This window comes from Gavialis gangeticus, unplaced genomic scaffold (genome assembly GCF_001723915.1).
Source record: "Gavialis gangeticus isolate Ggan-Ray unplaced genomic scaffold, GavGan_comp1, whole genome shotgun sequence".
In the NCBI taxonomy this organism is placed as follows: Eukaryota; Metazoa; Chordata; order Crocodylia; family Gavialidae; genus Gavialis; species Gavialis gangeticus.
In genome coordinates, this window is record NW_017729022.1 from 85,935,937 (window position 1) to 85,951,803 (window position 15,867).

Consider the following 15,867-nt stretch of genomic DNA (forward strand, 5'->3'; position numbering starts at 1 on the left):
TGCTCCTGTGTTAGCCAAGACCTAGTCTACTGGGCCTCTTCTTTGGAAACTTATTACAGCTTATTTCTGTCTGCCTTTCTTTAAAGCCAGCTGAACATACCCAATGCTCTTCCTCTATGGTAAGACCAAAAATACAGACCACCCTCCCAGCTTCTGTGACACTCTTCCTAACACACTCCTTTATTCTCTTCCCCCGATCACGGGTTTTCTCTCCAAGCCCAGCCTAGTTATCTCTGCATGAAGCTGCTGTGTTGTGTATTCGTGTGAGTCTGGTGTTCACCCGAGCTGTGAATATGCTGCACATGTGTGTTTCTTGTGCATCCTGAGCTTTCCTTTGGTCAAGTGAACTGTCGTCCTGCCTTCTAATGAATAACCAAGAGAGAACTAGAACTGGTAAGATTTCTTGTTGGCAACAATTTGTCAGAATCAATTCAATATTAGATTGGTTTGCAATGTGACCTCAAATCCAAAGTTTACAGCAAAGCACTCGGGCTCAGAATCTCTGCCTACTTGATATTGTGTAGTATTAAAGTTTAGATTCATACTTCTTAGAAAAGTATAAGCCATGCAAAACTGTACATCCTTGAGGGTTGCATTTTAGAACAATGTAACAGGAAGAGCATAAGAAACCCATTCTCTGAGTGCAGTCACACCAAATTTCTTTTCTGGGCAATGATAATGCTCAGCAGAAAGTTGGTCATAAGGAACAGCGCAGCAAGCAAAGGCTAGTTTGTTCTCACACTATTCAAACAATTACCCCCACCTGGCAAAACATCTATACACTCCCTCACACCTGTACACAAAATGAGCCAAAGTCACCTAAAAGCTGTCTCAATTTACACCAACAACGAATTGGACCATTATGGTCACTTACATAAGTCTGTATCTACACTAAGATGTTTTTTGCTAAAATTCACTGCTGTTACTCCTACCTCGTCTCAGCAAGGCTAGAGGACATGGTGCATAAAATGCCAGTGGCCTTCTAGAGCCTTGCCCATGCTAGTACTCCAGGCTGGTCCAGTGATGGCAACAGGTAGAAATGTAAGCAAAAATTCCCTAGTGTGGGCAAGCCATAATGAATACCACTGTCCACATACTATAGCATGTTGATTTTAATTCTTTTATGGTTATACTTGAGTTTAATTTAGGTAACTGAAGACAAGAAAGTCAGACATTTTTCCTACCCTGGGAGAGGTGCATAGGCCTTGTAGTTTCCCTCTTGAATTGTAATCCTGGGCATAGACAGGCAAGTGCCATAGCTGCTGCATTCTTGCAAGGCCAGATTTTCCTCTCATTTGTCCTAGAGCAATGCCTTCACTTGTGTGCAGTGGCCCTAGTATAAGTCAGCATCCACAGAAACTGTTGTCGTCTGTGGTAGGGGAGGAGAGGTGGGCAAGCAGACTTTAGGATTAGGGGAGCACTCATTCATGTTATTCCTAGAAATGATCTATCCTTCAATCTGTTCTTCTCCATCCCCTATCACTGTACTCAGGTAGCAAGAACTCCACAGCCTTACCTTGCATTCTGTGTCTAGCCAACAAACTGAGAGCCCCACCTCAACCTTGGCCAAGGGCTCTGTGGTCTGTAAGATCCTACATTACAGATTAGAAAAAGACACTCAATATATTTTAAGAGCTTCTTAGGTACTTTTAGCATACTCCAGCATATTAGTTACCTCACCCTATTTCTATGAGATTGTAGCTTGTGGGGTCTATGCTAATACCAAAGACCCAGACCTCATTGTAATGTGATGCTGGAGTGGAGAGCCACCTGCAAAGTGGATAAAATCCTTTTGAAAGCAAAGGCTGTAGAAGATGGACTGAAAATAGGAACAAATCAACCATGCATAGGAGCTCCCTGGTCTTTGCATCTAGACATATAATCTCAGAAACATTCAGGGCATTTGTGCATCTTGGATTTCATAAGAAATGGAAACACAGGCAGATGCTACTTATTTTGAGCTATAACAGGAAATCCCAAAAGGTCTGTTCTCTCTTGGTCTGTACAGTGGTGAGTAGTCAAGATCAGGGTGATCTGCACTGTTTCTTAGTCCTGAAAGTTGCTCTCGTGATGTTTAGCATTAAACTCTTGTTTTTGCAGCAGGGTCAGAGAAAGTGATGTCTATGCACTTTTCAGGTCCAGAGGCAGAGTGAGTAGAAGGAGAACAGCACTATCTCTCCATATGGCACAGGGTTATGTTGCTGCAGCTTTTCCAATGGGAGCTAGTATATGAAGCCCATTTTAGACTGAGTGGAGGGAAATGAATTGGGAACCCTGTAACTTTGGTTGTTCTGCCCCATTCCTCCAATCAGAGCAATTGTCTTTGACCTAGGCAGTAGGGTTCTTCACACAAGCAAAGGGAAGCCAGCTGACCCCTTTCTGTTCAGAAAGCTGTTGTCTTAGCATGTGTGAAGCATGAAGAATGTCCAAGCTGGTTACAGTCCCCAGGGAAAATGTTTAGGAACAAGGCAGAAGCTGTGAGAAAAGCACAAGCCAAGAGAAAGACTATTTAAAAATACTGCATACATGTGCAGTAGCAGTCAAGCCAAAAAAAAAATATTGAGCAGGGTACAGGCTGTGGGAAATACGAAAGGGTCATGAGAAATACAAAGGGCCCAGAGCACAGCACAGAATACACGGCTCGGAGCACAGAAAACACAGCCATGCCCTGCAAGGCTGGCAGTGTATCTCCTGGTTCAGAGGTGCAGGAAATGCCTAACAACTTGGGTTGCTGGCAGCACATGCCATGCTCCTGAGGGACCTCCACACTCAGAAGCAAACTTGGGACTTTCTGCATTTCACCAGGCAGAGCAGGCTGTGTGCGCTGTGGACATTTTGTGCTAAACGCACCAGAGCTTCTGGCTGACCTATGTTGTGCAGGAGCTTGAGAGACAAGTCCATAAGGAAATAATCTCCCCCACTACCTATTATAATTTCTTGACCCAGGTTATAACAGAAGGGAATGAGGGCTCCTGAAGGAAGACACACTGAAGTAGACAATTAACACCTCTACCACAGAAGACCTAATCATGAGTGCAGATATCCTCAGTAAGAAACTTTAAAAAAACAGGTTGATAAGGAATACAGAGGTCCAGAGACCCTTTAGGATAGCACCACAGCCTTGGGAGAGAAGGGATGCAAGACCTGCATCAATTCCCAACTTCTGGGGTTAGCACAGTACCAGAGAGCTTTAAAAGGAAGGGGAACAGTGCAGTGAACTCTTCCTGTGTAGTGTTTTCTGTGACCCAGGGTCTTTGTTCCTCATCTGCTGTTATAACTACTGCCTCTGTGCCAATGGGTTCCAGAATGCAGAGGAAAACTCTCGCATCTCAATCACCTTTTTCCGACTCTTCCGCGTGATGCGTCTTGTGAAGCTCCTGAGCCGAGGGGAGGGCATCCGGACACTGCTTTGGACCTTCATCAAGTCCTTCCAGGTATTCCTTCACTTTTTTTGAAGCTTCTGTGCCTCAACAGAGAAGTATTTTTAATTTTTATTTGCCTTTCAAAGATGAGTTTTCACCCTGGCAGGCTTGGGCATTAGCACCTGGGGGGATTTGCTGCAGTACAAAGGGTCAGCATGTCACCTAAGTGGAATTTACATGCTGCAAATGAGTCATACTGACCTGAACAGTAGGGAACTTCACCTTCACAATTTAAGTCACTACCTGAGGCCCTTCTACACATGTGTGGGAAGTCCCAGGACACTGTGATCTCTGCCTTAGGCCAAAGTAGGAAGCAAATGAGACCTAAAGCCAAGACCCTGATCACCTCATGATCACTTAAGATCTTCAGCATTTATTAAAGGAATAATATGTCCCTTGCACTGACCAAATCCAGATCAGGTAATTACAGTCTTCCCATCCCTCCCATAACATCCTTACCACTGTTTATATTGTATTTTGTTGCTTCAGATGGGGTTCACTTACTGTAAATGTTACATAAGGTTTCTGGTGGACTGAAATTGTGCATAGCCCCTGTGCAGCCTCCCTTAATAGGGATGAATTTTACCTTTTCTGCTCTAAGGTATTGGGTATAGCTGTGCTCTGCTATTCCACCCCGTTGGCAGCTGCATTTCAATAGGTGGTAAAGGGATCAGGTATTTGTAAAGTATACTGAGATTCTTCAGAGTGAAAGGTGGAATGGTAAGTATAAGATGTTGTAGTTATTAACTTACTGTACCATGGCAGAAAGTGCAGAAAATGCCTCTAACTGAGCCATACCTGCAGTTTTAGCTGCTGGTGTCCATAGACAAGGTGAGGAGAGGGGGACTTGAGGGGTAAGGATGACTGGCCCTCCAATAACTGAATTCAAGGATAAATCCACCTTCTGGAAATGATATTGTCAAACCAGAGAATAGCCACGTTGAGAAAAATCCTTATTGCTAATGAGGCGCAGCATATATTTGCATTTCACAATGCAGTGACTTCGCCTTACTGGGTAAGTCCAGACAAGCATGCACCTGCAGTTTGCAGCATTGCAGACCCATCTGCAGCACATGCAGGTGTTCACCATGCTGCTAATTTGCAGTGTGGTGAGATTTTTTTAATACCAGGAAATCCCAGTGTCAAAAAACCCATGGCAGAAAAAAGCGGAGTGGCACTTCTGTTGCCACTTCCACTGCCCGAAACTGGAGCCTGGATGGACAGAGCCACATGCTGGCTGCTGGCCCGAGGAGGCCCCCAGAGCCCCAGGCAAAGCTGCTGGAGCCAGGTCAGGAAATGCATGTCATCTGGATGTACCCACTGGGTCCCCACGATCTGGTTGTTAACTGGTGCAGCTCCTGAAGCAAATGTAAGAGTGACATAATGGTAGCCTTAGCTGTATATGGAATGAGAAGTGGTCAGAAGACAGGGTCTAAGTCAGTAAAAAAGTAGTATGCACCACTGTGGGTATGTCTACATGTGACGCTACATCACCGTAGCAAGTCACTATGGCAGCCTAACATCTGCGGGTGTCTACGCATAACCAGCAGCAACTTCACCATAGCAACATGCTCCTCCAGTATTGTGTGCCACTGTGGCGAAGTAGCTGCTAAAAATAACCATGAGTTCTGCGTGTGGCACAGTATGGGCTGTTACTGTGCTGTGGTTTAGTACTTCCAAAAGGAAGTACTAAATCACAGTGCAGTAACAACATCACCATAGCAACACGTATAAATGTGCCCTGTGTGTACAAGTCAGTGTAATTCATATACCAAGCAATTCAAGAGACATTGCAAGATAAAGCCAATTCTCTCACACATGGACTCCAATTCTGTTCCCATTTAAGTTAATGTCAGCTTTCTACTGACTGAAATGAGAGTGGAAGCAGAGTTATGCTTTTAGCTTAAGCTCTACCATGTATAGTATTCCTTAGACCCAATTTTAACCCTAGCAATAACTGCTCTTGACTTCAGTGGGAGTAGCACCTTACTGAATCTGGTCCCTTCATGGCATAGTTCTTAAGTTCTGTAAAATTAGCACTGTCAAATGGGTGTAAAGGACTTTTATTTTGACCACTCACTGATTACAAAATAAGCAGAAATTTTGCTGCCACTTGCATGCATTTTCTGAACAGTTCACACTCAGTCTGTAACATACACTACCACTTTGCATCACTGAATAATGTCTGATGGAAACTGCCCCAGTGAGAACTATTTTGTCAACATGAGTAGGAAGGAGATTCATTGACATAGCCCAACCATCACTAACCCAGGAAAAGCTATTATTCTTTCAAATTCTGCCTGCTCTGCCCCCAGCTGCTGAGCTGAGTTTATTTCAATTCTGAGCTCAGGTCCCCTCTCCCCAGGTTGAAAAATAAGAAGGATGGGAAAGAAAGTGCTTGGTATTGCCTTCCAGTGGGCTCGTCTACACCAGATGCTAAATACGCAGTAGACTAATTCTGTTGTGCATTAGCACATAATGGCAAAAGCCGTGCTAATGCACAGTAGAATTAGTCTACTGCGCATTAGCGTCACTAAAAAGGTGTGCACTGGTGCTACTGCACAGTAGTACTGGTTACTGCGCCTTGAGTACTAGTACCCGTTATTACCTATTATGGTAAACTCTCCACACAAAAAAACACTTCAAGCACTAAGAGCAAGGGCATTTTCTCTTGTACATTTTTAGCTCTTTACATGCAATATTCTCTCCTCTGAGCCTCTGTCCCTGGTCCACCTCTAGAGCTCTGGGATGGGTTTCAATAATTGCTAAAAATAGCCACTGCTAGAAGCTCCTTATTTAGCCAGCTGTACTGGGGTTTTTTTGGGTTTTTTTTACTTCTTTGGCACCATGACTTATTCTGAATCCCAGAATGTTTGTAGGAAGTGTCCTGGATCCTACAGGACAGCCTGATAATTAATTTAATTGTCCTGCAGTGCCTGTGATTGGTGCTCTGTCCAGAGTGGGACACTGATCAGAGTGGTTTTGTGTTGTGGGAAACCAATCACCAGTTTCTGGATGATAAGATACCTGTAGAGACCAGCATGGAGAGTGGAGGAAAAAGAAAGTTAGAGGAGTGTAAAAATAAAAACAAGGGTGTGGGAACAAAAAGAAAAAAGTGGTGAAATTAAGGGAGAAAGCTCAAGAGGGACAAAGCCAGAAGGTAAAACCAGGGGAAGTGGGGAGTTGGGGGCATCACGAGGGACAAAGACAAAAAGTGAAAGAGTGAGAGAAAAAGTAGGTACAAGAGTGAGGTAGAGAGAGTAAGATGAGGGGATGAGTGGGACAAGGGCCGGCAGCCTTCTCTGGCCTGTTCTAAAGGTATGAGAGAGCTCCTAGGGACTTGGACCCCTGGATCCCTGTTTGGATCCTATTGCTGGGCCAGTTCTGGCATTGCATCATCCCTAAAGCCATAACCATGTTTTGATCCATGGGAGCTCTCTCAGAATGTACAAATGTAAATTGTAACGTATCTTATTACCACCAAAGTCACTAGAATTGCCACCATTGATTCAGCCATTTGGTTTAGAGCAGTCATTTTCAACCTGTGGTCCAAGGACCCTTGGGAACCTGCAGACTATTATCCAAGTCGTCCACGAAAGATGACTATAATCAATCAAAAGTATGTGAATACCCACACTTACAATTCAAAGGGGTCCTCACCTCCATTCAGAATTTTTTGGGGGTCTGCAAATGAAAAAAAGTTTGAAAACCACTGGTGTAGAACACAGAGGGCTCCCTCTATCCCCCCTATTATAAGCATGCAGAGGGATCGCTTAGTGGCAAACATGAATGTTTTCATTTTTAGTTTTAAAATCAATTCCTGTTTTAACATTTTAGTGCACTACAGACCACATTTGGCAGCCCTTACTCATTCAAAACTCTGGTAGAAGCCAATAGAAATGTTTCTTGCATAAAAAATGCAGGATTAGACCTTAAAGAAATGCAGGTATAAGCTTATAAAATTAGCAATATTTACAGACAAAATACAAATTCAGAATACCAGAGCCACCCAAATATGTGTGGGATGTTCAAAATCCAAACACAAATCCAAATTGCATAGACAGCTCTATCAGTAAAGTAGAACAAACTCAAACTTCATATCCAAACACCCCAAAACTCTGAGGTGTTCATGCTTAAGAAGGGGGTCTGAATTATGTGGCTGGATCCTATTTATCATGAATACCTTTTAAAAAAAGAAATAGTAGAAAATTAGTTCTTCCTACAAAGTCTGCCTCTTCAAGGTGCTATGTGGCCTTGACTCTTAGTAGAGGTAGTGGAAGCTGATAGCACCCACCATGTCGCAGATCTGGTTCCCATTCAAAGCAGACTATCAGAGCTTGGCATTTCCTCTTCAACAGCTGATCAAAGACACTTAACATTTCAGACACCATCACAGATGCCTAATCCAGAGCAGGGCATGGCACTCATGAAGCTTTAGGTACTTGTGAAATCACTGGTCATTATAGAAGCTTTGAACTTAGGTCCTGGCAGCTTGCACACTCCTCATTTCCCCAGACTAACTCCAAAATATCACAGTAAAAGGGCATCACTTAACTGCTACCATGGCCAGTTTTCCATGGTAAATGGAAAGATATGGGACCTGATTTTAATCTCACTTTCACTTCTGCACAAGGATTGTGACTCTTTTGAACACAATAGCATTACCCCAATTCAAGTGAGAGCCAAATCAGGCCGTCATTGTTTTGGGTTGTGCTATCATCGGGTTGAAGGTCCGTTGGTGAAATCAAACATGGATCAGTAGAGGCATCTAGTGGTCAAATGGCTGAGTTGCAGACCTTTAGTTGCAGACCGACACTGCTTTCCCCAACCATCTAAAAAAACAGAGATCCATTAGGACCTACCAGGCTCCGAAGTGTCAAATTTTCTGATTGACTGAGGCAATAAGTTCTGATGTTCTTTTCTTCCAGGCTCTCCCCTATGTGGCTCTACTAATAGTGATGCTATTCTTCATCTATGCCGTGATTGGGATGCAGGTAGGTGATTCTCAAGACTTAAATTGTTTCTCTCCTATCAGAGTCTAGGGATGTTAGTGACCCAAGAAGTCACCAGATCACTTTCTAGTTCCAGAAACCAACAAGCAGTTTCTCTCCCAGCCACACAGTCAGCCATTTAAGAGAGAGTGCTCTGACAATAATCCCGATGTCAGAAAAGATTGGCTGGGGTTGAGTGGTCAACAGGAAACTTAGCATATGCACCAACTAAACTGAGCAAAAACATTTTATAAGGGACCACAGAGTGCATGCAAAAAAGAACCTCACAGCTGTCCAACTTCCCGAAGGAATACCCAGCGGTCTACTGAAGTGGGTTACAGCTTGGTAACTGGCACACACCAATCAGTTCAAATGGCTCACAGCCATGGCACTGATCAAACCCAATTCTTCTTTCACATCACTTTTTCACTGGTGTAGCTCCATTGACTTCAGTGATTTATGCCAGTGTATAAAAATGTAGGATCAGGTCCAATATCTCAGCTCTCTTTACTAGTGCCAATTCTTTAGGAAGCTGCATCAATACAGTATTGTATTTAGTTTGGAAAAAAATAAACTTGGAACCCACATGAGCATTAATCTATGCTAATAACTGATATTGTGTATGGACAAGTGGAAGAAAGACGATGCAGGCACAGCATGTGACTGCCCCAGATATGTGTTGGACTTCTGCCTTTCTGAAGCAGATTTTTTCATCCTCTTTGTCTTAATTAATTAGGGATCCCAAAGCAGCTACCAGATCATAGGAGTTGCAGACAAAAGATAAAATAGATATGACTTATTTGTGTCCATGGATCTTTCACTGTGACACATTTCTTATTCTTCACAATGGAGTCAGACTTTGTAAGAGAGAATTTTAAGCAGGTCAGGCAGGTTTCATCTGACCCATCACGCCACATTTTTAGAAAAAAAAAATGTCCTTACCACCTCTTCATTGTCTTCCCCTCATCTCCTCCTCCTCTAGAAACAAATCTAGGTAGTTTTGGGAGGTTTCACTTACCTCCCCAGTAATTCTGTCTATTTATCTCTCCATCTCTAAAAGAAATTTTAATCCTTTAACTCTTGCCAGTTCTTCCCTTAGTAACTGAACTAGCTAAAATTGCCAAGGCCCACACAGTATTTCCTCTACCATATAGGGAATAACAAGAAAATACTGCACTAATGTTATCTAGCTACAAAAAGCATTCAAAGATGTGCCTATCTTGTTATCATTTCTCTAATGACCCTGTCACTGTAATGTCTAGGTATATTAGCTGGTGTATTATCTTATAATTCTACTGTTTTTTGTGTGAAATATTTTTGTTGTATTTCCAGTTAATCCTAGATTTATATTCAATCCACTGCTTTCAGGCACCTCAGCAGCATGAAAATTTGGTATCTGTCACGTATTGCTCCTTTTGCAAATTTTGAAGGCCTCTCCTAGGCCTTCTAGTATTATCACTTCCAGTGAGAAGCCCAGTTCCTTTGATATTTCCTCATCCCTATGTTCTTCAGACTCCTTGTCATCTTTGCTTTCCTGCACTGCTCCACCTCCAAGGTAATGATGACATTTCACATGGCTGGTTCATACTTAAGTCCCTGTTTGGGGCCTGTCCTAAACTTGATGAAGAAAGCTTTCAGTTTCATACTGTTGAGCTACTCACTTGAATCACAGAATCATGCATAGATGCACCAAGTTTGGCAATGACATAAGAATTTCCCACATAAAAGAGACCTACTCATTTATCTTAACTACTTCTCTGACATGAAGCGTAACAACATTTAAGCCTCACTATCTGGTGTGCCCAAGTGGAAAATACAAATTGATACTGATGGATGAAGGTACCAGTCTTCTAGCCCAGGAGTCACAGTCCAAAGAGGATAGGAGAAAGGAACCTCCTCTTGTGTCTTCCTCTACTTGGAGCTCTTCCTTTCATGCTGTGCTTTACAGCTGAGTAGTTTAAAATGCCTATAGTAATACACCCAGCTTGTTGTATGAACTTGAGGCCGGGAATTAAAAGGACAATCATACTCTTCCAACATGGGAAGATCTCTGGCATACTGTTTCCTGAAATGAAAAATATGGGTTGCCTCTGAGTACTTAAGCTGTCCGCCTGCAGTGTTCACTCCCAGCACCTCCTTAGTGCAGCTGAGGCTGTGGCTGCTCACCAGAGACGAGGGGAAGCTGAACCCAGGGAAGACCAAAGAATCCTTGAAGGAGGAACATCCTTTGGAGAACATTCTGTTCGCAGAGATTCCTGATGCTGTTGCAACAGTGTAATTCTCCCTGTATATGTTGCTTTTTTTAACTACTGAGAATATTTGCATGTAAAGAAGCTCTATGCTCCTTCAGAGCTGCTCTGATCCTGCTGCTCATTCTGATTATGAGGTTATAACCCTCAGCCCATGAAATGACATCATGATGATGTCAAATTGGAAAAAATAGCCCTGAGCAAATGAAGTTGTAAGAGAGCTTGCTGACCTGGCTAGGCTTGCTAAGTTGTTTTACTGGTGCCCATAAATACTAAAGCACAGTGCAAGATGCTTGCAAGGAGACCTGAAACTATCTGAAGCTGCCCTGCTTTAAGGCTTGATTAAAGATATGTAATGAGAGCAGGTTCATCAAACAATTCACTGAGGATTTAGGGTCAGCTGTTATGATCTCACTGAGCTGCACTTGGGAGTAGAACTGATGAAGCTGTAAGAGAAGAAAAGTATTTTTTAAGCTATCTTTAGGCCTCCAATCTTGTACTGAAAAAGCCAGGCTGGTCTCAATAACTCAGTAATTTAGGGAGCAGCTTCAAAGATAAGGTGTTCAGAGCCACCTACATTCCTACTGACAAAAATTGCATTAAGTCCCAGCAAAGCAAAACCTCTGAGTTTCACTCAGCTCCGATGAATACAAGGATTCAAATAATATAGTATTTAGTGTGAAGGGTGGTCCTTTCTTAGGAAGTAAGCAGGCTGAATATAAGCAGTTTAGTATCCAGATTCATACCTGATATATCTTCATTAAAGTGAAGAGAGTGCAAAGTTTTTAATCAATAGCATATAAACCTTTTCACAGACCACTGCTTTGTGCTTATGATAAAGATTTCAAGATGGACACATCTCCATCCAAACTGCTGTCCAACTACCCAGCAGGAACCATAATTCTAGAATGACTTTCTTATGTTTCCATGGTGAAAGTATCATCTCTGTGATGGCCACAGAAGATCTGGAAAGTATTTGCACCCCATGTCTTGTGAATCAGAAATAGAGGACCTGTGCTTCAAGTTATATTTTGAGACTTATGATAGGTCATCTCTCTCAGCACTTTTCCTCAATATGCTTTTTCTCCCATGCATCTTGCAATTTCCCTTTTCTTCACCTTTCCACACTCCCTTTCACTGAACTCTTTCTCCTACCCCTTCCTGTCAAAGCCACTTCTGGTATCTTTTATCACCCCACTCACTGCTTCTTCCTTCCTGGTTCACCATTCTATGGTTTTCACCAGTGGGCAAGTATTAGCCATACAGAGCCTAATGAAATCAATGGAAAAGCCCCATTAGTTTCAGCAGACTTAGGATCAGGCTTATAGCACCGAGTCCTTTATGCCTCACTCAGACTTTATTTAGGCAGTGGCAGTTTTACCCAATTAAAGACTGCAGGGCTCAGCCCAGAGTTTTGAATTCCCATGCCAGAGAACTTTTGTTCAGGAGAACCAGTTTGAAGCAGCTATGAACAGGACCCCTGGAAAACATGGCTGCATGGGTACACCTGAAACACTTACCTCCTGGTGACAAACCCTGTTGCTAGGGGTAGAGGCATCTTGGTAATTTCCAAATGTAAGGCAATGCACACATGTCCAAATGCAAGACATCATACAGATGCCAGAAGTTCAGGGCTTTTTAGCCAGTGGTATTTGAATGCCTTTTTCTCTTTGTGTAAACAGGGCTTCTTGAAAACAAGTGAAGGAAAGTGTCTTTTTTCTCTTATTAATGCCTTTTAGCTGGAAAAAAACCCGTAATGTGATTGCACATTAAAATTAGATCTCTATATCACATATTCCTGGAACATGATATAATGAATGATTTATTGTGTTGCTGGTACTTAAGAATAATTCAGTGTGGGTACTTTTCTGATGATATAACAGAAAAGAAGGAGTAGCAGTAAACATTAAAAACCAACAGGAAAAATCTTGTAGGAGGATGTAGGCTTAGTGTGATACAGGTTGCTCATAAACAAAGAAGAGCAAGGAATTATTGTTGACAAGAATGCTTTGGTGGCTGCAAGACTAAGCTGACCTGACCTCTGTTTTCTGGTAGGTGTTTGGTAAAATTGCGCTCAACGATACCACGGGAATCAACCGCAACAACAACTTTCAGACCTTCCCACAAGCAGTACTGCTGCTTTTCAGGTGGGCCTCTCAAAGCTTTGGATCTTGTGTCTTTGAATGTCATTTTGTGCATCTGGGCACATCCTCTTTGCCAGGTTGTAATCCTGTACTCCCTCCCAGTCCAGCTGCTCTGCCTCTGTTCAAACTGCTGCAGTCCCAGGCTGGCAGCAGGCTCAGGAGGGTCAGCCTCAGGCTCCAGGTGTCAGTGAAAGGTGGCGGAGGGGCTGGCTGGGGCACGAGAGTGCTGAAACTGCAGAGCTGTGTGACTGGCCCTGCCCCCTCCCCTGAGCCTGCTGCTAGCGGAGGGCAGAGCAGCCCCAGGCTGGCAGCAGGCTTAGGGGAGGGGGTCAGCCACACAGCTGCACAGTATCAGCACTCTTGTGCCCCAGCCAGCCCCTCCACCACCACTCAGAGCCTAGGGCTGACTGCCTAAGCTTGTTGCCAGCCCAAAGCTGCTCCATCCTGGCTCTGACTGCTGTGGTCCTGGGTGCACATGTAAATGCTGCACCAGAGTTTACTGCTTCAAGTTAATTGCTCATGTAGATGCACCCAGTGTCTCCAGACGTGGAACCTAGGATCCACTGTCCTGGATAAGATGGCTGGTCCATGAATCCTAATATCCTTCCTCCAGCAGTACCCTATAGTTAAAGGTTTTAGACAGAGAAAGGCAACCCTTCCTCCCAAAATGCATCTGTCTTGCTCAGTGTTTTATGTATGAAGGAGGGAGAATTATGTCCGCCACGCTCCCAACCCAACCCAACCCCAGTTTTTGATCACCTGGTGTCCTAAAGCTGGCTGTTGCTGTGTATGCTTCCTTTGTTTATTACTGTGCCTATAGTTATATGGCACCATGACCACCAGATATTTCACTGTCTAAGGTTTGGCAGCATACAGACAGTTTATAGTTCCTGCCAGAGCTCCCACCAGACACCCTCTCAGCCTACTCAGGTCATTTGATGCTGCCTCTCCAGGTTGTTTGCTTTCAGTCAGTCAGTTTCCCTTACACAGTGGTAAATCATGTGATCTGAGTAGGATGCTAAACACTGATCAGAGTACTATTACTTGTTCAGTTTAATGCAACAGCTCTGTGAACTGGTGTGGAGCACCCAGGTCTGGCCATGTGCATCAGGCAGAGTGTGCCTACTGAGGGGAGAAGAGAATGAAGGAACATAAAATCTTGTCCTCCCTTAAGCTCTAAGCAGCTTCCTTCCTCTAGTGCAGGGGTGGCAGTGGAAGCCTCTGTGTTTGGTGTTCAGCAGATGCTTCAGGGGGCAGACAGTACAGTGGTAGATAAGGCAGGGAGCAGAAAGCAGAGCAGCAGATCAGGCAGCCGAGGAGGGGAATGTGCCAGGTCACATCAAGCCTGTGCCTGGCCCCTTCTGATTTAGGGTCTATCCTGCTCCCACTGAAGTCAGTGGCAAAACTCCCATTGACATCACTGGGAGTAGGACCAGATTCAGGGTGCTTGCAGCTCTTTCCTTTTAGAAATACTCGGTCACTACTGACTTCACTTCCCTGTTCACATGTATGCTTTTATACCCAGGTGTGCCACAGGTGAGGCCTGGCAGGAGATCATGCTGGCCTGCCTGTCAAACAAGAAGTGTGATCCTGAATCAGAATCACCCAACTCCACTGAAGAAGACCAATCCTGTGGGAGCAGCTTTGCCATATTTTATTTCATCAGCTTCTACATGCTCTGTGCCTTCCTGGTGAGTCAGCATTGGCAGCACAAATGAATGCTGGCCTGTGACTTCCCTGACTTCCCCAGGCACTGACACTCTCTGGCAAAAAAAATGATCCCATAGATGGAAAATCTGACCTATTCTATCTGCAGGAGGTGACTAGCTGCCTCATACTGCCAGCAGAGCTGGCCTTAGGAATGGGCAATGTGGGTGAGTGCCCAGGGCACCATGGTCAGGGAGGCATCAAACACACAAGCACATATGCATGTGAGTAGTCCACGCTTACAGCAGTGTTCTCACCCTGCCCCACCTGATTCCTGCCCCAGGCAAAAGGAGTAGCGCCCAGCCCAGCTGCCCCCCCTTCCCACTCCCCCTCCCCAGCTGCTGGTCAGGAGGAGCTGGGCCAGGCATGTGTGGGAGGGATGGCGCCTGCTCCAGTCTGCCCATATTGCTTCTCCAAAGCAGCAGCGGTACTTGCCTGCCTGCCTGCTTGGTGTATCATGCCGTTCCACCTCCCCACTGGACTGCACCCTGCACCCCTGCCCGCCTGCCTCTGCCTGAAGCAGTGCTGCTGACCTGGTGGGGCGGAGAGGGGCACCAAAATACAAATTTGCCCAAGGCGCCATTTTCCCTAAGGCCGGCTCTGAGTGCCAGTGACATACGGTCACCCAGATTCGTGCTCTTTAGAGCTCTAAAGAAAGCTCAGCATCTGATCATAATGCAGATAAGGATGTCCCTCCCCCATCAGAAGAAAAAATTAGTGTCCTGTGGTTGATGCTGAGACTTGCAACACCTCACCCCCGCTTCCCACCTTCCCTCCTACCTTCCTTCTGGTTGCTGAGCAGGTTTCTATCCTATGCCAGCAATTACTGTGAAAATACACGTATCCCACTTGCATCTGTTCAGTCTTGGCAGTGCAGTTCTCCTAGCATTGCTCAGTCCTGTAGCACTCGCTTTGCAGCTGGCCATTGGAGTTTAGCGTGCTGTTTCAGAATGTCGATATTTTAAAATAATTGGGCTTATTACCAGTAAAAAACCCTATATTCTGTCCGTCTGTCCCCAAAGGAATAAAACCTCACCCTGTCTTCTTCCAAGCAAGGGCTTCTGTAAATAAGCAGACCAGAAAGCATGCCTAGAAGCTCAACAAACATGAGCTTCATCTAGCGGGTAGTGGGAAGCCAGATTTGAGGGGCCCTTGCTCAAAACATCCTGCGTATAGCACCTTCTCCTTTGAATTTGAGGCTGCCAACTCAAAAGCCCGAACTAATCTAAGCTGACATAGTCTCACCCCATGAGGGAAGAGGCAGTCTCTGATGTAGCCAGAAACCAAATGGTGCAAAGCTTTGTAAGTCCAAATCAAGACCTTGAAGTGTATATGGGCTCAAACAGAAGCAGAG

The 15,867-nt window shown here is 44.4% G+C and overlaps 1 protein-coding gene across 4 annotated transcripts in view; it reads left to right on the plus strand.

The window, feature by feature from the left end:
• Positions 1-15,867, plus strand: part of CACNA1C (calcium voltage-gated channel subunit alpha1 C) — a 790,825-nt gene that overhangs the window by 748,051 nt on the left and 26,907 nt on the right. For all 4 annotated transcript variants that reach the window (XM_019515544.1, XM_019515545.1, XM_019515546.1 and 1 more), the window contains 4 exons: positions 3,306-3,434; positions 8,351-8,416; positions 12,718-12,809; positions 14,332-14,497. In XM_019515544.1, coding sequence (XP_019371089.1) covers positions 3,306-3,434; positions 8,351-8,416; positions 12,718-12,809; positions 14,332-14,497 — 453 coding nt within the window. The remainder of the gene's footprint in view (positions 1-3,305; positions 3,435-8,350; positions 8,417-12,717; positions 12,810-14,331; positions 14,498-15,867) is intronic.